Source organism: Monoraphidium neglectum, assembly GCF_000611645.1.
Source record: "Monoraphidium neglectum strain SAG 48.87 unplaced genomic scaffold scaffold00363, whole genome shotgun sequence".
Classification (NCBI taxonomy): domain Eukaryota; kingdom Viridiplantae; phylum Chlorophyta; class Chlorophyceae; order Sphaeropleales; family Selenastraceae; genus Monoraphidium; species Monoraphidium neglectum.
This window is the reverse complement of record NW_014013265.1, coordinates 9,084-29,448: the sequence shown is the minus strand read 5'-3', so window position 1 is coordinate 29,448 and position 20,365 is coordinate 9,084. Positions and strand designations below refer to the sequence as shown.

General features: G+C 64.2%; 6 protein-coding genes across 6 annotated transcripts; 3 read left to right on the top strand and 3 right to left on the bottom strand.

The window, feature by feature from the left end:
* Positions 1-283: 283 nt before the first annotated feature.
* Positions 284-5,024, bottom strand: MNEG_3014 (Tuftelin-interacting protein 11; the record flags this gene model as incomplete). The annotated part of the gene is made up of 9 exons (XM_014048516.1): positions 284-331; positions 602-778; positions 1,094-1,253; positions 1,930-2,453; positions 2,667-2,728; positions 2,962-3,169; positions 3,434-3,845; positions 4,086-4,654; positions 4,908-5,024. Coding segments are annotated over 9 exons (2,277 nt in total), but the record flags the coding sequence as incomplete, so codon positions are not given.
* A 787-nt stretch (positions 5,025-5,811) lies between these two features.
* Positions 5,812-6,625, top strand: MNEG_3013 (hypothetical protein; the record flags this gene model as incomplete). The annotated part of the gene is made up of 3 exons (XM_014048515.1): positions 5,812-5,833; positions 5,988-6,136; positions 6,446-6,625. The coding sequence occupies 3 exons, from the start codon at positions 5,812-5,814 to the stop codon at positions 6,623-6,625; spliced, it is 351 nt and encodes a 116-aa protein (XP_013903969.1).
* Positions 6,626-7,000: 375 nt separating this feature from the next.
* Positions 7,001-8,242, bottom strand: MNEG_3012 (hypothetical protein; the record flags this gene model as incomplete). The annotated part of the gene is made up of 1 exon (XM_014048514.1): positions 7,001-8,242. One exon carries the CDS (start codon positions 8,240-8,242, stop codon positions 7,001-7,003), a length of 1,242 nt encoding a protein of 413 aa, XP_013903968.1.
* Positions 8,243-8,496: 254 nt separating this feature from the next.
* Positions 8,497-11,399, top strand: MNEG_3011 (hypothetical protein; the record flags this gene model as incomplete). The annotated part of the gene is made up of 10 exons (XM_014048513.1): positions 8,497-8,506; positions 8,716-8,960; positions 9,132-9,216; positions 9,426-9,638; positions 9,764-9,827; positions 9,977-10,004; positions 10,206-10,325; positions 10,513-10,896; positions 11,058-11,125; positions 11,270-11,399. The coding sequence occupies 10 exons, from the start codon at positions 8,497-8,499 to the stop codon at positions 11,397-11,399; spliced, it is 1,347 nt and encodes a 448-aa protein (XP_013903967.1).
* Positions 11,400-12,246: 847 nt separating this feature from the next.
* On the bottom strand, positions 12,247-16,127 carry MNEG_3010 (Heat shock protein 12A; the record flags this gene model as incomplete). Its single annotated transcript, XM_014048512.1, has 10 exons — positions 12,247-12,348; positions 12,550-12,781; positions 13,002-13,140; positions 13,302-13,427; positions 13,719-13,788; positions 14,037-14,271; positions 14,478-14,784; positions 15,020-15,130; positions 15,771-15,849; positions 15,999-16,127. 10 exons carry the CDS (start codon positions 16,125-16,127, stop codon positions 12,247-12,249), a joined length of 1,530 nt encoding a protein of 509 aa, XP_013903966.1.
* Positions 16,128-16,561: 434 nt separating this feature from the next.
* MNEG_3009 (hypothetical protein) lies at positions 16,562-18,842 on the top strand (the record flags this gene model as incomplete). The annotated part of the gene is made up of 5 exons (XM_014048511.1): positions 16,562-16,588; positions 16,893-16,976; positions 17,187-17,270; positions 17,503-18,640; positions 18,766-18,842. The coding sequence occupies 5 exons, from the start codon at positions 16,562-16,564 to the stop codon at positions 18,840-18,842; spliced, it is 1,410 nt and encodes a 469-aa protein (XP_013903965.1).
* Positions 18,843-20,365: the final 1,523 nt, after the last annotated feature.

Sequence of the window (20,365 nt, the reverse complement as noted above, 5' to 3'; positions counted from 1 at the left end):
GCGCTGCCAGCTGGTGCCCAGCCAGCAGGCCATCCCACGCGATGACCTGGGGTTGGGGTCGGAGGGGATGGGGAGCGCAGGGTGAGAGCAGATGATGGGTGCGCGACACAGGGCGGGGATAGGGAACACAACATGTACGAATTTGATATGGGGCTCTCACTCGCTGCCACGGGACGTTTCAGCTTTGAAAACAACAGGGACAGGTCCGCTGTCCTCACGCCTCCCTACAACACCCAGCCACCACGCCCCACGACCAGCACCGGCTGCTGCCACCGCGGCTCACCCAGTTGAATGGGTCCAGGTCCTGCTGGGCCGGGTTGATCACCAGCTCCTGGAATTTATTTTTTGGGGGGGGGATACGGGCTTGTGACGTCATGTGCGAGGCCTACTGTCGGCTGGGGCAAGCACAGCCCTCGGTGTGCGCTTCATGGTGTGCCCCTCCCAAGCGGTTCGGGTGCGACCCAACGCTGTGTGAAGGAAGCGCAGTACTGCAGCGTGAAGAGCAATATCCAGCAGTAAGTTGCAGGCGAGCACAACCACAACAGCCTCGCGGCGGCGAAGCTGCCAAGCAGCAACCACGCCCAACCACACCGCGCCCCACCTGCAGCGCGAGCGCCAGCTTTGGCGCGATGCTGCGCGCCAGCAGCCCGTCCCAGTCCGCCGCCTCGAACACGCGGCGCCACGGCGCCAGCAGCACGCGCGCGCTGTCGTCGCCGGGGTGCCACTGCGTGAGGGCTGACGCGAGGCGGTGGCGGATGGTGGGGTAGAGCGCCTCGAGCTGGGGGCCGAGGTGGGGCAGCCAGGGGTGCAGCCACGCGTGGATGGGGATCGTCTCCTGGGGGGGGGGGCGGTTGGCGTTGTTGGGGGCATATGGCGTAGTGAGGGTGCGTGTGTGTGCATGGGGGGGAGGGGGTGATAGCACGTGGTGATGTTGAGGGGGTGGCAAGAAAGTGTGTCGGGCCCCAGCGTCAAGTCGAAGCACGCGGTCAGCATGCACGACGGAGCTGTTTTAAAAGCCGCAATAGCTGGTTCACCCCGCCTGTGGAGTTGGAGACGGCGGCCGCAGCGCCCCTGAATTCAGGGTGCCCCCCACCTGCCGCGGGTCCCAGCGCTCCACCGCCGCAGAGATGCGCGGCAGCACCAGCCCCAGCAGCACGTGGCCCAGCGCTGCGGGCGTCAGCAGGCCCTCCCACGCGTCCAGCCAGGCCAGCACCGGCTCAGGGTCTCGGGGGTCCCACGCCGTCAGGGCCGACCTGGGGCATTGCGCGGTCGGGTGAAGTGGAGGCGGTCGGCCGTTGAGAGGATGAGTAAGGCTTGCAGGTTGGTTGACGTTGTTGGTGGGTGGTAGGGGGCTCGTTTGTGAAGTCAACGAGTGTGGGAGTGCTTGGTCAACAGATAAGCTGTTGGGCGCATTCGGAGGGGTGCAATCCAGTTGCCAGGTCCATGCTTTGAATCAACATCTTTCATTGATCCAGCAGAGCCTCTAAGCTGTTGGTAGGCGGGTGATGGGGTCGGCGGACACGAGAGCTAGAGCAGTGATGGAAGCAGGGCATCTTTATGTGGGGCCAACAGGTTGCCGCAGCTTTCATCCAGGCACCCGGCGGCGAAGGATCGATGCCAGCCGGGTACGTCCGCCGCAGCCGTTAAGATCGGCCCCATGATGTGATCTGGCACATACCCTTCGACAGCCCGGCACTGGAGAGCCGCGGCCATCGTACACGCAGTGCCATATTGCAGCGCAGTCGAGCAAGCGTGTAGCCCCGCCCTGGGCGATGGCACTGCATTCCTTACTCCCCCCCAGCATGGCACTGGAGCAGCCATGGTCATGCCCCGATGCCCCACAACTACACCCCCCGCGTCCAAAATACAAACCCCACGCCCAGGCCGATGGGCCTCCGAACAATCCCAGCGCAGCAGCACGCGCCCCACCTGACAGGCGGCAGCACCAACTCCTCCACCACAGCCGCATAGGGATCGTCGCCGCCGCCGCCGCCGCCCCCCAGCTCGCCGCCCAGCACCGCGTGCCGCGCCCCCTCGCCTTCCAGCAGCGGCCGCCACGCCGCGAACGCGGCCGCGCCCTGCCGCGGCGCCGCGAGCGGCGCCCAGCCTGCGAGTGATGATGTCAGCACCGGCAGCGCGGCCGGGAGCGCGGCCGACCCGAGGTTATACAAGACATACTCCTCCTTGTATTCCCGCCGCAGCGCCGCCCAAGCCGCCGCCGCCGCGCCGCCGCCGCCATCCCCGCCGCCGCCGCCGCCGTCGTCGGCCTGCCCGACGCGCTGCTGCAGCTGCTGCAGGCGCGAGTGCAGCGCCTCGAGCCGCGCGGTGGCGGCGGCCCTGTCCTCGACCTCCTGCTCGAGCAGCTTCCTCTCAGCTGCCAGGATGGAGGCCGTGTCCTGGTCGTGCTGCAACCGGGCATCCAGCCGCTGCAGCTGGGCCTCCGTCATTGTGACCTGGGGGATGAGGATGGGGGCAAACCGGTTGTAAAGGATAAGGTGAGGATTTTGAGGAAAGGCAGAGATACATGCGGCGCAATGTCGAAGGGCGCGTGTTTGCACCGCTGCAGCGCAGCGCTGTGCTGAGTGAAAGGTCACAAGGGGACGGAACAGGGCAGCCGTGGGAGGGAGGTGTGCGCGCTGCCCCTTGGCACCGCCCCAGTCACGCACCAGCAGTGCCAGGTTGTGCTGCAGCTCCGGCATAGGGGTGCTGTCCGCGGCCGCCGCGGTGTCTGGCCAGGACAGAGCACGGGGAGCGGGAAAGGGGAGGGGTGGGATGCGGGCGTGTGCTATCGCGGGGGCCAGTTTTGCTTCAAGGCCAAGACAGCCTGCCTCAGTCACCACCTGAGCCCCTCCCTCAACCTGCATTTGGACAGCCTAGCCCAGCCACGCGGGCCAGCTTCCCGCCACCCCTGAGCTGCATCAATGCTACACCGAAGCCTGACCTTGGCCCACTATTTCACACCTGGCCCTGCCGACAGGTGCTCCATGTCGGTGATGACCCTGGCCGTCGGCCCCCGCAGGTCCAGGATCGGCTGCGCCACGGGGCCGCCGCCGCCGCCCGCCGCGAGGCCGCGCTCCTGAGACTCCGCCAGCACCTCCTCCGCCGTCTTGTAGGTGCGGCGCTGCCGCGCGGGGGCGGCCTTCTTCTTCCACAGGGCGCCGGGCGGCTGCTGCGGGGGCGGGGACGGCGGCGGGGCCAGGCGGGAAAAAGGAGTTTTGTGTGCACGCCCGCGTGAGGGCCAATGACAAGGGAGGGGCTTGTGAATGGGCAGCACAAGAAAGGGGGCGATGAGGTCGGCCGATAGCAGCGAGGATCCCATTGATGTGTAAAGGCAGTCAGGGAAGCAGGTAGGCACAGCTTGGCCCCACCGACGATGTGACCTCCCCTGCTGGCACCACTGGTCCCCCCGCACCCCCTCCCTCCCGCCCCGCACCTTGGCCTTTGCCGCCGCGTCGCCGGCGCCGCCGCCCTCCTCCCCCTCCCCCGCCGCCTCCGCCGCCGCCGCCGCCTTCTCCTCCACGCCGCCCGGCACCACCATCTTGGCTTCCTTGAAGTCCCCAAAACCCATGCCCATGCCTTTGGGCCGCAGCTTCGCCTCTATGGGCTTCGCAATGCCCTGCTTCTCCCTGCCAAGACCCTCCCCCGGCCGGTAGCCCATCTTTGAGAGCAGCTTGGAGCCGATGCCCTTAGTGAAGGTCTCGAACGACGCAAACTTGGGGTCAGACGCGCCGACGCCGGTCGCGCCAGCGCCGCCGGCGCCGGCGCGCGCATGGCCGTGCGCCTGGCGCTTGGACGCGGCGTCGGCGGCCGCCTTTTTCTGCCGGCGCTCGGCGGCGGCCTTGATCCTGTGGCCCGTGAAGGTTGCGGCGTGGGATCGAGGTGGAGCACGAGACGTGATGACAACAGCTGAGCAAATCCAGCTGGACCGGCGCTACCGTATGCAGACAAATATTGCTGATTGCACACAATGCGACAGGAGTGTGGCGAACCGCTGGCGGGGCGCACGCGTCTGCATCCTCTTGCAGCCTGGCCGTGCCACGCCGTGCAGCGTCACGTAGTCCCAGGCCCCCGCTCGACTTGCGCACCTCTTGCCGAACTCAGTTGGCAGGACGGCCGCCTCTTCCTCCTCCTCCTCATCATCTTGCCGCCGCACGCCATCCCGCCCGCTGCTGCCCAGGCCGCCCCCCGTGCTGCCGGCTGACCGGAAGCCGAGCCCGCCGCCGCCGCCGCTGCCGCCGTTCGCCCCTCCGCCGGAGAAGCCCAGGCCGCCGCCCCCAGCTCCCCCAAAACCAAGGCCGCCGCCGCCGCCGCCGCCGCCGCCGAACCCAAGGCCCCCGTGGTGCAGCTCCTCCCCCTCCCCCTCGTGCCGCCGCGCCGCCTTCCCCTGCTTCGGCGGAAGCACCGCGGAGCCGCCGCTCCCGAGTCCCGCGCGCCGCGGCTCCCCGCCGTCCTCCACGGGCGCAGCGCCGGCGCCGGCGCCCGCCTTGGCGCCCTTCTTGCCGTCCTCAGGGTCTTGCACAAACGTGCCCGAGGACACGAATCCGACGGGCTTCGTGTAGTCGGCCGCCTTTTTCTCGCGCTTGCCGCGGCGGCCGCCCTCGTCGTCGTCGCTGCTGCTGCCGGCAAACACGCCGTAGATCCTGTCGTCCTCGGTCTTGACGGCCGAATTGGTGGTGGAGGATGGTGCAGGGATATGATGCGGGGTCGAAGGTGGGGCACCCGAGGGTTGGCGACCCCGCGGGCAACAGCACGCGCAAGCACTGCCGCGGACAGGCCGCTGCCGTTTTGAAATTCGTAGGCACCTGAACGCAGTTCACGCCTGCTTCAAGTCAGGCAACGTAGCGTTGGCGGTGAGCGCAGAGCAGCCAAAGCGCGCTTCGCATGCCCTCGAGCCTCCCGCCCCGCACCTGCTGCCGCTTCTTACGCTTGCCCGCGTGGAAGAACTCCCCGCCTATCCACTGGCCGCCCTCAAAATCGTTGTCGACATCGAAGCGGTCGTAGCGTTGCTCCTCGTCCTGCGCCATCCGGCCTGCTCGCCCGCCTGGCTTGGCCTGGCCACTTGCCTGCTCGCGCTGCTGCTGGCTGCTGCCGCTGCTGTTGCCGTCGCTGCTCGCGCTGTGCCCAGCAAGTTGGTGGGTCGACGGCGAAGCAGCCCGACGCGCGTTTGATTAGTGGGCTCTCGGCTGCAAGTTCGCCTCCAGCTGTGTGGTCATTGTGGAGATCCCATTGCTGTGCACCTCAGGCAGCTGCTGCCACACCTGGCCTGTGTGCAGCGGAAGTGCGCGGGCGCGCACAGCGCCAGTGGCCGCCGATGCGCTGCGCGCTGTCACAATAACTGGCGGTAGTGCGCAGCCACACCAAATCGTTCGGATTATAGAGCTTTAGGTGAGGGCAAACGCGCAGTTTCTGATGAATGACTGCTGCTGATCGTCACTCGGTGATCTACACTACAAAAATGGATTGCTCGCTGTAAGCCGACACAACTTGAGAAAACTTTGTTTGATTCTATTGCATGCAAGCAACCGACAACCGGTTGCGAACCTCCTCCTGCGTCGACCCTTACAACCAGCTCGCATGGACCCGTTCGATGCCGTGCACACCTTGGAGGAGGAACATATTCAAGAGGGCTACGAAGCCGGTCGCAAGTGCGCCATGCATCGCGACACATTTCACGCTCCGCTGCAATCCAATGTTCCCCCCGGCAGCCAACGGCGCCGCCGTCCCGTGCGCTTTCAACCCATTTCTCACTCTCGTCTGCATGCATGCAGGGCCGGGCTGGCAGAAGGTCTCCAAGAGGGTCGGGAGCTCGGCATGCAGAAAGGCTTTGAAATCGGTGCGCCACTCGCAGCTAAATGCCCACGCAGAGACGTCGATGCTCGCGTGCAGGGAGCCCGTGCCGCAGCCTTGCTGCGGCCAGCACGCCCACCCACGGGCCTCTTGGCGTCACAACGTGTTGACTTCTGCTGTTTTCAAAATCAAATCACCAGGCCTGGAGGTCGGCCACTACGCCGGCTGCGTCCGCGCCTGGCGGGCTTTGCAGCAGGGCCTTGCGCCCGGCGCACTGCCGGAGCGCGCTGAGCGCGGGATATCCTCGTTGGAGGCGCTGGTGGCGGAGTACCCCCTCTACGACCCACAGGTGGCCGCCATGGGATATAACACCTGCATTGCTGCGGCTGACTTCTGCCTTGTGTGTTGCGAATGTCAGGAGTAGAGCAGCGCCTCTGGAGCAGGCCGAAGGCAGCGACTGAAGCGCACCTGCAGGCTGCTGGCACGCCATGGCACCTTGCCAGGCGCACAGCAACGGGGGCCAAGACTTGAGCACAAGTGCCGAGCTTGCGTGCCACGCTGCGATGCTCGGCCGTTTGACCAACAAGCACGCGCGCACCGACGCTAAACCGCCGACTTCGTGCACACTGCCATGGCTCGGTTTCATTGCTGCTGGCAGGACGAGCGGCTGCACGACCTGCTGGAGGCCATGAGGGCGCGCTTCAAGGCGGTGGTGGCCACGCTGGGTGCTGCGGCAGAGTACCAGACGGCGCCGGGCCAGCAGGTCGCGCCGCGGCACAACGTGGCGGGCCCGCCGCAGCGCGTGGAGGCGGGGCAGCTGCCGTCCCTGAGCTTCTGATGGGTGCTGCGCGATGCGCTGAGGCAAGCTCATCACTGTTTGCATATGTTGGCGCATGCTGGAACACGCATGGACTGCCTCACTGACCACATGTCACGTTGGTTTGTTGTTCACTGCACGCCGCTTGATTCTCACTGCCATGCACATCTTGACGTATGCAGCCCTGCCAGCACGAGCCACTCGCTCTGCGTCATGACCAGACCGCCTTTGAGCCAGCACACAATTGCATGACCATCGCTTCCGCTGTTACTGTTTGTACTAACGGCACCTGCTCAGCGGGTGCGTCTGTGTGGATCGTGTAACACACGCCAATGATAGTGCCTGCAAGCAATTTAGATGCACATATTTTACTGCAGACAGGCGGCACCGCCAGCCTCATGCAGCGCCGTTGATGCATGTGGCGTCCGGCGGCGGCGCAAGGCGATGCCTCAGCCGCGCCAGCAGCTGTGCAGCCATCGGGACGTCCAGCAGCAGCTCCTGCCACGCCTCCCCAGCCTCCACATCCAGCAGGGCTGCGGCCACAATGGCTGCGCCCTCCTCCTTCTGAAAGGCGGGTACACCACCCTGCTGCTGCCCGCTATGAGAAGCTTGGCCAGATCTGCGGTCCCCGCTGCATTGCGCCACTGCCGCCAGCACGTCAGCCAGTGCCGCGTGCGCCGCGGCGTCCCGCTCCTTTGTCGCGGAGCCAAAGTCCTCAAACGCTTGCCTCACCGCCGACGCGACCGCCGCCCGCCGCGCCGCAGCAGGCAAGCTCATGAGCAGTGTCGCGGCGGCAGCCAGCCGCGCCTTATCCGGCGGGCAGCCGGCGGCAGCGCCGGCGACTGCGAGAGCTGCCTCCTCGGCAAAGTCGTGCGCGCCTCCCTCCCGCTCACCAAGCGCTCCAGCCTGGCTGTCGCCGGCGACCCCCCACCCACCGTCAGCCTGTGAGGGGACGCCCGCCGCCCGCCCCGCCGCTTCTCTGGTCGCCGCCTCGCCGGCGACACCATGCTGTGACCGAAGATGAGCGCCGGAGTCGCTGCCGTCGCCGTTGCGGTCGCGCTCGCTCTGCAGCTGCGCATCCAGGGCCCGCAGCTCCCGCATGAACCCCGGGTTCGGGTCCGCCTGCGGACGCACGCTTCTGACCGCCGCAAGGGCCTGCGCCAGGGTCAGGTGCTCTGCGAGCATGAGGTGCGCCACCGCCAGCGACACGCTGCGGGAGACGCCCTGCTCGCAGTGCAGCAGCACAACGCCACGGCCGCCAACACTACAGTCACTTCCGGCGTCCCTGACGCCCTGGCCACCCTGGCGCCGGCAGCCGCCGTCACCGCCGGCTGCGCCACCTGCGTCACGGGCGCGCCGGATAAAGTCGTCCACGCGGCGCCAGTGCGGCCCGAGGCGCTCGCCCGGCGCGTCCCGCACCGCCACTCGCAGGTGCTCGAAGGCACCCGGGAACGCAGGCGCGTGCTCGGCGGTGGCGTTGACAATGTGGGTGACGCCGGCACGCCGCAGGGCGGTGATGTCCAGGGCATCCTCTAGGCTACCCAGCAGCAGGTAGGGCCGCAGCTGGGAGGGGCCGCCGCTGCTGCTGCTGCTGGCAGGCGGCGCGGTCAGCGGCGTCCACGGTCCGGGAGCCGCCATCGAGGGAGGCATACATCGCTCAGGGGCTACACAACGTATGCCGCTTTGGGTGATGAGAGCAGCCAATGGCTGCATGGCAAATCATAATGAGGACAGATTGCTGTGTCTCCTGCTTGTTATCTGGGGGCGCCGCCAGCTGCTTTCTGTTGCTGCCGTGCAGCCGCGTGTGCCCATGTGCATGCTGACCAGGGTGGCACCGAGAGGCGGGCCTGGTTGAAGACTGCGCGCACGTCCACAACTAGACTTATATCTGTATGATTTCCGGTGAGATCCACGCGTCGGCAAAAGTCCACACCGAGAAGGCCCCGATAAGCGATCTGCAGAAGGCGTTCAAAGTTACGTACATGAAATGTTGTCACGCGCTCTGCGAGCTGCTAGCGCACGGCACAGCGTGGTTTTGACGTGGCCCACACCATCCAGTGCCAGAGTTCGAGTGCCTCCCTGCCACGTGCTGCACGCGCACTCTGCCGCAGCGGGCCTTGAGCCCTGGGCTGACCATGCCCGGCCGATCGAGGAGGCCACCACGCTGCCTGCGAGCTGGTACACCTCCCCTTTGACCCCAGCAAGAGAGCAGGCGCGGGTGTTTGGCCGCAGTTGGCAGCTGGTGGGCCATGTGGGCCAGGTGGCGCAGCCAGGGCAGTACTTTACCGGCACGCTTCCCCCTTGGCGGTACGTTGTGGCACGCGGCGACGACGGGAAGCTGCGGGCGTTCCACAACGTGAGTGACAGGCTTTGGGCTTGGGAGGGGGGCTTTCGGCGCCTGGCGGTTGGCGGTTTGTAAAAAGACATTGCAGGGGAAACTGGGGTGGCCTTCGATGGGCACATGCAGGTTCAGGAAGGGATGCACGTGGATGACAGCAGTGAGAGGCCCGTGCGCTTGCAACCGCAGGTGTGCCGCCACCATGCGGCGGCGGTTGCTGGTGGCTGCGGCCAGGGGGACGAGTGGGTGTGCCCCTACCACGGCTGGACGTATGGTGAGCGCCGGGCCCAGCACCCCCAAACTCCCCAGGACTGCATCCGCCAGCGACGACATGCACATTGTGCTTCCAGATGTGTTAGGCCCGCACATGGGAAGGGCGTGCTGCTTGAACGCCGTGCCTTGGTTCAAGCATGAAGAGCAGGTCTGATCAATTGCTCCCCCGGCCACTGCCGCGCGCCCTGTGCCCCTGCCTGTGCGCCCCAGACACGCGCGGCCGGCTGCGCAAGGCGCCGCGCGTCAAGGGCATAAAGGACTTCAGGGCGGCAGAGTGGGGGCTAAGACCCATAGCCCTGGACACATGGGGGCCGTTCGTCTTCCTCTGGATGGGCGACGGCAGCGGCAGGAGCAGCAGCAGTAGCAGCAGCAGCAGCGGCGGTGTCAGCTCATCGGCCCCGCCGCCTTTGGAAGAGTGGCTGGGTGGGTTCCTCATCTGCCGCCATGTGTCTGCAGCGCGTCATGATGCGTGCCGCCCTACTCGCACTCGCGCCGAACTCGTCAGTTGCCACAGCGTCATTGTTGGACCTGCCCAACCCACCTCACAGGCTCGGCCGGCGAGCGCATGAGTGCTCTGGGGTTGGCTGAACCGATGGTGCACGTAGCACAACGGTGGGCGCACGCAGGGGGTGCGCGGCTGGTTTGATCCAATTTGCGGAGCACCCGGGGATTCCTGGCGTTGCGGCTGTGCAGGACAGCATTGCAGCCTGTTGGATGCTGACAAGGCGCTTGGCACTCTTACTCCCCCTCCTCGTCCCCAGGACATACGAGCTGCGGTGCAACTGGAAGGTGCGGTGGCTGCAAATCCCGCAGGCCGTCCTCACCACAGTGTTGCTGTTCCCTACGGCCATGCTTTACAGATGCTAGCACCGCACTGGGTTTTAGCCGCTATGGCCAAGCAGGCAACTGCCGCGTACCTCCCTTGCCCACCTCATTTCATAAGCCCCAACCACCCACCACCCACACCGCGACTATCAATGCCGCCGCCAGGTGTTCTGTGACAACTACCTCGACGGCGGCTACCACGTGCCCATAGCCCACCCCGGGCTGGCGGCCCAGCTGGACCTGGGGGGCTACCGCAGCGAGCTGCACCCCCGCCTGTCACTGCAGGTGGGGTGCTGGGGGGTTGGGTGGGCTGATGCTGCTCAGGCAGCTTTGGTGATGGCGACAGGTCGTGCAGTAGGGTGTTGTGCCAAGCAGAATTGCTTGCCCGTGCGTGCTGGCTGGCAGCTAGTGGATGGGCCTTGACTGATCTCCGCCGCTCTGTGCGCGCGCCATCCTCGGCGACGCATCGCAGACGTGCGACCCGGGGGCGTCCGCCGACGGCCGCGTTGGCGGCGGCCGGCCGGCTGGCTACTTCTTCCTGTACCCCAACATCATGGTCAACCGCTACGGCCCCTGGATGGACACAAACGTGGTCGTGCCCGCGGACAGCCGGTCGCCCGACCGCTGCAGGGTGCGGTTTGACTGGTGGCTGCAGGCGGACGCCCTCGAGCGGCTCCTGGCAGGCGGCGGCGGCGTGCAGCAGCAGGGTCGAGAGGGGGAGGGCGGCCGCAGCGGCGACGATGGCGGGGGCGCTGTGGAGGTGGAGGAGGCTGTGGCGGGGATAGAGTTCACACACTCGGGCGCGGCGGTGCTGCCCTTTGTCAGGGAGAGCCTCGCCAGCAGTCACCAAGTGCAGGTGTGGGCGCAGCAGGCGCAGGCTGGAGGGCGTTATGCAATTCAATGGCATCATTGTATTTCATGCTTGTAGATGTTGGCGCATTGGGAGTCGACCCTGCTGCAGTCGCTGGATGGGTGACTCCGGTCGCTCCTGCTGCCTGCTCCACCATCTGCCCCTAGGTTGAGGACATTGGGCTGTGTGAGGCGGTGCAGTTGGGACTGGAGGAGCCCGCATACGGCGTCGGCAGGTGGGGGAGTGCAGGGAGGTGGGTGCTGAGTGCTGCACGCCATGGTCCAGGCTACCTCAAGTCACCTGCAAGGTGCAGCTGCCAGCATTGGCACGCTTGTCGACCCAATCATGCTCTGTGCACCCCTCCAACCGCAACGCGCAGGTACGCCCCAAGCCTGGAACAGCCCATGTTCCACTTCCACCAGCTGCTTCACCAAGCCATTGTGGGAGCGGGCGACAGCAATGTTGACTCCAGCAGCAGCAGATTCAGCTTCAGCAGCAAGAAAGTGTAGCTTTGCATCAAAGCTCCCCATGCATCACACAAGTAAGGGGCCCCTGCGTTGGGCGCAGGACCACTCATGAGCTGGGGTGGGGCGTCCGGGTGGGGATAAGGCATCTCCACAGCCGCATGAGATAGGTTGCCTGCTGTTGCATTTCAGCACTGCGCTCACGCCTGTACCTGTACATTTACTTGTTTCCATGTTTGCGCCATTTGACAGCCTGTAACTTTGGCCCCCTGTGTTTGGCACGCTCGCCCAGACCCGTGTTGCAAACTGACACCAACAGCAGTGGTTGCTCATTCAGGAGCTAATTCGCACAACACGTAGTAGCGCTGCACATGCTGCTCATCGCGCGCTGACCTGGTCTATCACGTACCCAGGGACTCAAAATAAATGCGGTGCGTGCATCTTTACAGGTCTTGTGCATGAACTGCTGTGCAATGGGTTTATCCAGTTTCAGCAAAAGACTCCACGCTGAGCAGGCTCAGGACACAGCAGGTCCCAACAACGACGGCACAGAGGTACGAGGTGCAAAATAAATGAGCCAGTGCTGGAAGAAACATGTGCGAGGTGGTTGCTGAACAGCCATGCTCTGATGCACGGACAGGTCAGATGCCTGCTCCAAATGCATGAGATGTGCTGCTTCTCCTGCACGCACCGACTAACATGCGTGCACAGCCGCTTGTGATGCTGCTGGCTCATGCAGGCCCCAGACACGTGCTGCAAGGAGGTCTTGTTGGCTGCCAAGACAAAGGCGACATTCACTGGGGGCAATTACCCAGCAACTGCCACGATCGCTGATGGCCCCGTCCCTTCTCTCCCCTCTTGCAAACCGACTATCTGCTCTGACCCGCAGCCATCAGACACCGGCGACAAATTCCAGTGATGTCGTGACGCTCTTGCCGCTCTCAGTGTCGACGGCGGTGACCTGGATCTCCGCGGTGCCAAACCTGAAGGAAGCCTGAGCAAAGGCAAAGCATTGGGTGGGCCGTGCTTACAAGGTGGCCTACAACTTGATCTGCAGTGGCTGCAGCACTAATCAGAACTTTCATGTCCACAAGCAACAGATACCGGCAGGCAAAACGCGATCAGCAGTCCTGGAGGCGCAAGATGCTTTGCAACGCCTGCGGGCTTGTCTCGGCCCCGAGAAATTGAACCTCACCTGCAGGTGGCGCTCGTGGGGCCCGTGGGGGGGTGGCAGATCCAGCACGAGGCTTGCCAGCCGCCTCATGCCGGGTTGGCTGGTGTACCGCTGGCTGTTGTCGGTGGTGCAGAACAGGTTGAATGTGACAGAGTCCTGGTACTGCCTGGTGGTTGAAAAGGTGTGCTCCACAGTCTCGTCCACAACTACCAGGTGGTCGCGCTTGACGAACTGCTGGAAGCAGTGGTCCACCCTGAGACACGTGAAGGTAAGATGGTATGAAGCCAAACAGCCTCGGTATGTGTAAACAGTGTGTGAAGGCAGTTGTGCACAAGCAACATTTGATGTGTGAGCATTGAACGCATGCATGCACGCATGTCCCGGCTCTTGCAGACACCAGGTCAACACCAGGTGGGGTTGTATGGTCTCAGAGCCGGACCTCTATCTGACCCCACACACAACACACAACCCACAATCGCGCGCCAGTGATGTTGCTGATGAAGGGTTTTCCGGGCATTCCCCTGCGGTACTTGCAAGACATTTCCACCCCATAGGCCAGCGTTGAGATGCGCGCCGCCACCAGCTGCAGGTTGTCGCCAAACAGGGCAGCGCCTGCGTTTATGCAGTCGTGTGGATTCGCAAACATTAAAAACCTACACCTGAGTCAAGCTACTAGTTTCAATTCTTTTGACCGTGAGGCCTTGCCAGCTCTGCCAAACCTTCCTTTGGATGACCCAAACATTTTGCCCTGCTTCCTTCCAGCTGAAGCTCACCCTTGAGCACGGCAGCCCCGGGGTTGGGGACGGTGACAATGTCTTTGTCGGCCAGCACACAGGCCACCTCCTCCCTGAGGCGCTGCATGACGTAGGGTGAGGCACTGAAGCCGCCAGAGGCAAGCACTGCAGTGCAGGAGCAGGGGGTACAGTCAGGGTTGGCCCAGGGTTCAGCGTGTGAATTAGGATGCAGGAGACGGCCAGACCAGGTGCGCGCTGGGTTTGACGGGGCGATTGAAATGCATCACCAGCTTTGGCTTAAAAACATTGTGCCTCTGCAACTGCAGCCCAAGGTCTGTTAGATGCAAAAAATGTAACAGACCTTGGCAAGCTTAGACCATTGCATCACACCCACTGCATCGACAAGCTGCAACGTATACTGGTTGAGCTTGGCAAGCTGCGCCATGCAGCACCCACCCCAGTCGGCTCGGCCACCATCCCAAGCGAGCACGGGCCGCAGCGCCCAGGCAATTGTGTCCACCACTGGCTGCGTAGGGGGGTGGAGAAGGGGAGGAGGAGGCAAGGCCAGCAATGCATATGTTCAAAATGCAGCGCACTGGAACATCTTCATCAACCTGCTCACGGGCGGAAGCATCGCGCCTGCGGCAGCTGCGGCCCCGTCAGCCCATCAGCCAGCCTTCAATGCCAACCCTCACACATATTTCCATAGAACAAGTTAAACGACCGTGTGCATTTCACACCAGCAGCACACTCTGCTTGGGAGGCTGGCCCCACCTCGAACATCTCCTCGACCATGGTGTCAGCCTTAATGTACACGTAGGGCTCGTCATCATCCCCACTCTCCTCCTCGTCATCGTCACCGACCACCGCGTAATCCGCGTCGCACCATCCTGGAGGGTCGTCGGTGCACGCGGCGGCAGCCCTGGAGGCGCTAGCCGACGACAGGTCGCGGCGCGTGTGGGCGGGCAGGAGCTTCCAGAGGGTGTCGGGCAGCTGCACCTTGCAGTCCCTGCCGATTTGGGCACATCGCATGCAAGGGTTGATGCACGGATTGACCATTGCGTGAGCAGGGATGGTATGCAAAACTATCAAGCTGCGTCGCTTGTCATCGTTGGTGAGGATTGGGGTTACTGCAAGGCACGTAATTGCTTGCTTCTCTACCAGACGCGTCTCTCATAGGCAAGTTTGTGTCCCCACCACCACAGCCCTGCCTACCTGAGCTCCCAGCCCTCCCCGAAGATCCTCTTCTGCTCCTCCCAGGCCCTCATCAGCTTAAGCCGGTCGCGCGGGCTCGAGGCCTTCCAGGCGCCAAAGCCGTCGGGCTCCAGCCCCAGGCGGCCCTCCAGCCAGGCCTCAAACCTGTCGTCAACAAAGGTGGAGCCTGCCAGCTCAGCGCGGCGGCACGCCACCTCCTTGAGGTGGTAGGGCGCGCCGCCGCCGTCCGCGTCGAGGTTGGGCACGAGCTCGTGGAGGGTGATGTCGGCGGTGCCGCCGCCCAGGTCGATGACAAGCACAGTGTCACCTTGGGAGGTTTTGACGGGACACAGATAGAGTAGTTACAAGTAAGGGTGCACGACAAAAAGGGGCATGGATTTGGGCGCTGGAAAGCTGTTACCAATTAGGGCAACCCTGCAAAGTTTGGGGCATCCCGCATATGTGTCATATGGATTTACAGCTAAGATCCCGAATGGGTCATCGCTTTCGCCATCGAAGCTCACTCACCCACCCTCAAAGCATCTAGTAATCCCGTCGCCTACCGTGCTTGAGGGATAGGTAGGGCTTGAGCTCCCGCACCATGGCAATGGCGGCTGCCTCGGGCTCGTGCAGCAGCTCAAGCTGCTGCGACTGTGGGCTGGGGATGATGCCCGCTGCGGCCGCGCAGTGGCGCATGACGGCCTTGGAAGAGTCAGGCCAGCTTGCAGGGACGGTGAGCACGTACGAGGTCGTCTCTTGAAGAGGAAGGGTGAGGGGTGGGGTTGAGGGGTGGGGTTGGTTGAGAACATTGCATGCGGGCTGTTGAAATCGTGAGGGGCACAGCGCTGACTCAGGTGGGTCTGGAATGTAAGCCGAGTCCAGTGCTTTTGGTGCAGCTTCGCTGGCGGATGGCAGCTTGCAGCAGCCGTGTGATGGAGTGGCGATGCAAGGCATTGAGCCAGCCCGGATTCATGCCTGACCACACTCGCATGCATGCGCGCACCCGGCCTGTAGAGAGAGCGGTAGGCGGATCGCTCGGACAGCCACGCAGACCCCAGCTGGTGGAGCTCTCGCAGAAAGTCGGAAATCACCCTCTCCGCCGTCAGCCCCGGTGGCAGCGGCGCCAGTCCCTCGACATCGGAGCCGCGCGGCGCGAGGTGCAGCTTGAAGCGGTGCAGGAGGGCGTGGCGGCGGCGCGTTGCAGGGTTCATGGAGTGGTAGAGCTGGTCGGCTGCATAGCCCACAGCCACAAGCTGGTAGGCGGCCGGGTCAGGGCGGGGTGGCTGCTGCTGCTGCCTTGGAAGTCGCCGCAACTGCCCTCGGGGTCGGAGCCACCCGGGGGCAGCTGGTAGAGCGACAGGGTGGGCATCTTGGGGTAGGGGCTGTATGCAGCCTGTAGCAAGTACAACACAATAATGGCGGCATGTTCAACAACTGACCTCAGGACCGTGGTGAATTGGGAGTTGGTCAGATGCAATGCGGCCTCTGTCTTGCCTCGCAGGCTGCTGGGTCACAGTATCACCCCCAGCCGCAAGCACCAACCTGGTACGGAAAATCTGTCAGCACCAGGGGGTCTGGCGACAGGGCCTTGGCGGCAACGCCACTGTAGGAGGTTCCAAAGTCATAGGCCACGATCAGGCCGTGCTGCTGGATTCTGGTACCGGAAGCCATCGTGGCACGAGGTTGCTGAGGGGAGGTATTGTGCGCACAACCAATACATACAATGGCTTATCAATTGTCTGGTTTTGCAAAAGACGTGCGAGAAGTGGAGTGACCGTGCCAGTCACGGAAAACGTCTCCTTGGAGTGTCGGCGGGGACAAATGTCGGGCGTTGAAAGCAAGATATCCACGGAAACCCATCGTTGAGACGGTGGGAGAGCATCAGTTTTCATCTGGCCCTAAGAAGGGTGGTCAGGGTAATGGGGCAGGCACTTATGAGGCAGACAGCTTCACACTCCGATGCAGCCAGGGGCAGCGGCCACGGCCATGGAGGGCCGCTGGCTCCTCTGCGGCCCACCCCGCACCCTTCAACACCGCCTGGATACGCAGAGGCAGACAGAGATAGAAATCAGCGGCAGCACGAGGCTGGCAGGACAATCAAGCAAATGGAGGAAGAGCTGCGGCGCGTGCAGGTGGGTCCACGCGCCGCAGCCACTCGTGCGTGGCGGTTGAATTCTGAGCCCAGCCGGATCATGCTGGCTGCTGCACGCACAAATCTCGGACCAATTGCTTACAGGGAATTCACCAAGACGAGATCCGACACCTGGAGCGCACCGCGGCCGCGAATTATGCCGAAGTGCACGACTTAGTGAGCCATGACACATGCATACATCAGGCAACCTCCAATGAACCCCCATGCCTGTTTGCCGTCAGGGTCAAAGTTTGCAGGCGTTGTGCGCGTCTCCGCTCCGACCTACTTTTTGTTGCAAACCTCAGGTGGCCCGCCTTCGCCACAGCCTAAATTCTGCTGGCCAGCGCGAGGGGCGGCTGAGGGAGAGCGTGCACCAGCTGGAATCCCAGGTGAATGCCATATTTGGGCCAAGTTGCATGGCCAGCTGGCCAGACACCAGCCGGCATTGGGTTTACAGGGCATTGGAACATCCAGGAGTGCAGGTAGCAAACGGCAGGGGTTACCTTGACAGCAGCAAATTGACAGGTGACTGTTTGGTCTTGAATGCACGACACGCTGAAGGACTGCACAATATTTCTCACGCAATCTCTGCACTGCAGTGCAACGGGCTGCTGGCCAAGGCCGACGCCAGGGAGACAGAGGCCCACCGGCTGAGGGACCTTGTGAAGCAGCTGGAAGAGCAGGTGCGTGCACACAGCAAGGGCACATGACAAATACGAGGGCCGAAACAAAAAGGACCCTGATTACCAGACAACAGGCATTGCCGCTTTGCTTCATATGCTCCCCTCATAGTCGATTATAGCAGTTGGCAACCCGTCCTGCCATGTCAACGCACACCTGCACCAATCCTCCCCACCCCCCAGCCCTCCACCCCCACACACTCAACACAAAACACCCGCCTGCTGCCTCCTGCAGGGCCAGTTGGTGCCGCTGCTGCTGCAAGGGGACATCCCAGGCACCCTGAGCTTCAACACAGGGACCCTGGACTCTGAGCTGCGCACCCTGCTCGCGGCCGCCCATGGCGTCTTCAACGCCCTCAAGCCCTGCACCAGGCGCTTGCCTGCCCTGCGGGAGCTGCTCGGCCGCCTGCCCACCCTCTCCACCGCGCTCGTGCACTCGGGCGACGACGTGCCGGGGCTGCAGCTGCGGCAGGCGGCGCTACTGCAGGAGCTCTGGGGTGTTCTGGAGGGCGAGCTCTGGGCGCCCTGCAGTGGCGCCGTCGGAGGCAGTCTTGGGGTGCTGCCGCCAGGCCTCGCGGCCGCTGCTGCACTGTTTGCCGGGAAGCAGTCCGTGCTGGCAGCAGTCGAGTCCCTGATCGCAGCCGCGACACGTGATGGTGGTGAGGGCTGTGCAGCGCTCATGGACCTCTCCAACAGCCAGCTCCAGGCATACCGGCAGGCAGCACGCGCAGCCTATGACGCCCTCGCAAGCGACGGGGGCGACGCCAGCCGCTGCCACCCTGCGGGCGGCTGCAGGGCAGCAGATGCCGGCCTGGAAGGCGCAGGGAGCCTGTCGCGTCGCTGCCTTGCCGCCGTGCTGGAAGCAGCAGGTGCTAGCTGCGACGAGGCGTCAGGGCTGGTGGAGGAGGCACTCAGCCTGAAGGCACCCCGCAAAGTCGACGGCCGCCGCGTCGCGCCCGGCGCAGCGCTGGCGGCCGCCCTCGACGCCCTCGTGGTCGCGGCCGCACGCACCCGCCTCGCCGCCGAGGCCCTCAACCCGCTCCTGCGCGTGTCCGCGGAGCCGGCCTCGGCTGGCGAGCTGCTGCCGGGCGAAGAAGATTCCAACGTGCTCGATGAGATCAAGGCTCAGCACCAGCAGGGCGGCACCAGCCATTTTGACACCGCTGCTGCTGGCCAGGAGTGGGAGGCAGAGCTGTGCTGCTCGCGCCCAGGTGTGCGCCTGGATGCGGCGCTTGTTCGCGAGGCATCGTGGCTGCCGGCCGGCGAGGGCGGCCGCCCGCACGGGCCGCCCACGCGCACCGTGGTCATCAGGCGGGAGGTCTGGGTGGTGCGGGGGGCGGCAGCAGCACCCGCCGCCGGCAGCGGCGGCGGCGGTGAGCCTGCTGAGCCGCCATCAGCAGAGGGCGAATTGGCAGCGGATCAATCGGGCATCAGGGAGGCTGGCGAGCAGGGCGACACAGGCCACTGGCAGCACCCCATCGGCCCTGCATGTGCACAGGCCTATGCAGAGCCGCAAAAGGAGGCAGCAGGCCTGGAGCCACTGCTTACTTTGAGCACGTCAACAACTCAGCCTGAGGTGCTTCCGTCTTCGACGAGCGGAGGCCAGGGCCAGCCCAAAGCAGCGCCAGCAGCGGCAGCCGCCAGACCACCGCATGCAGCAGCCCCAGCAGGCGCCGAGGAGAGCCAGGCAGCAGCACAGTGCGGCCGCACGCAGCTTCTCGGCGGTTCCAGCACGCCGCCTCCGCCGTCCCAGGTACCACCGCCGGACACGCTGACGTTGAGGGCCAGCGCTGTGTCGCGCCGCGCGCCAGACGCCTTGGCAATGGCGGCACCAGGAGGCGCTGAGCACCCAGGGATGCAGCAGCCGCTCATGCCGCGCTCTGAGAGCAGCCTCCCTATCGCCTTGAATCACGTGTGCCCCAGCGATGATGGGCTCGGCCCGCAAGGCGCCCCGGACAGCAGGGGTCCTCCGTCTGCGCCGCAGGCAGGCGGCGAGTCAGACTGCGGCCGGCCCGCCGCCAAGGGCAGCGCGGCTGCTGGCATGACGGCGCTTGGCGCGACAGTGGCCCGGGATGTCAGCAGTGGAGGAGACGGGCGTGGGCGCAGCAGCATTGATGGTGACAAGACAGTGCCGAGCTGCGACCCACATTGCATAGAAGCTGATTGGATCGACCCTATGGATACATCATAGGTCGATGCCAAACTGGCTGGACGGGCCCTCTGCTGCCGCGCATTCGTTTTTGGCTTGCATGTACCGGTTGCTACTGAAACAGGGTCCTGCTGGGCAGCAGCCCTTGCAAGTTGAGAGCGTTGACTCGAGGAAGTGGTTGACAGGCATGTTGATTGGGCGTTCGGAGGCCAGTGTTGAACACCATTTTGAGCTGCAATGTGTATACAGGCATGCGTTGAGTCGTGTGCATGGCAGCAGGGACACCACATGCGTGCTGATTCATCGCATCAAAACCCCCATGTTGTCTGCGATTGCATTGCAGCTGTGTTACAAAAGGGTTCATGAGCAGACTAATGCCTCGCTTAGGCAGCCCTAAGCAGCAACGTTGCGTAAAAGCAAGCCTCTGCCCTGGACAAACTCTACACTCCAGCCACTGGCAGGTTCAGCTCGATTGTGCTCAATGATGGCAGCAGGAGGCGCCGCCCAGACATCAACCCAGTCGCTTTTCGTAACGGTGTTGCAGCCATAGATATGGGCAATGGCTGCCCTCCGCTGCTGCTGCTCAGGCTGCCTGTGCTGAGGTGTGCTTTGGACCGGGCCACCGGTTGCATGGTGAATGCACCCTGGTCAGCTGGCGCCTTATTCAAGACAGCAGCCGATGGGTGCACTGCCACCAGAACGCTGTCGTGGGCGGGCCCTCGACAGCTCTGCATAGTCTTGCTGCCCAGTGGTGCAGACATTTGAGCGCACACCTGCTGCTGCGGGCTGGACCCTTCAAAAAACCAGTGCGTGTTGTGTGCAGGGGCGGAGGCGCAGGAGGGGCCCAACGCCAGGCTTGGAGGGCCTGAAGACGCCAGCCGCGGCCACGTCTGCCGCCGTCGATCCTGCTGCTTCTGCTTCTGCTGCTCCTGCTGTTGCTGCTGCTGCC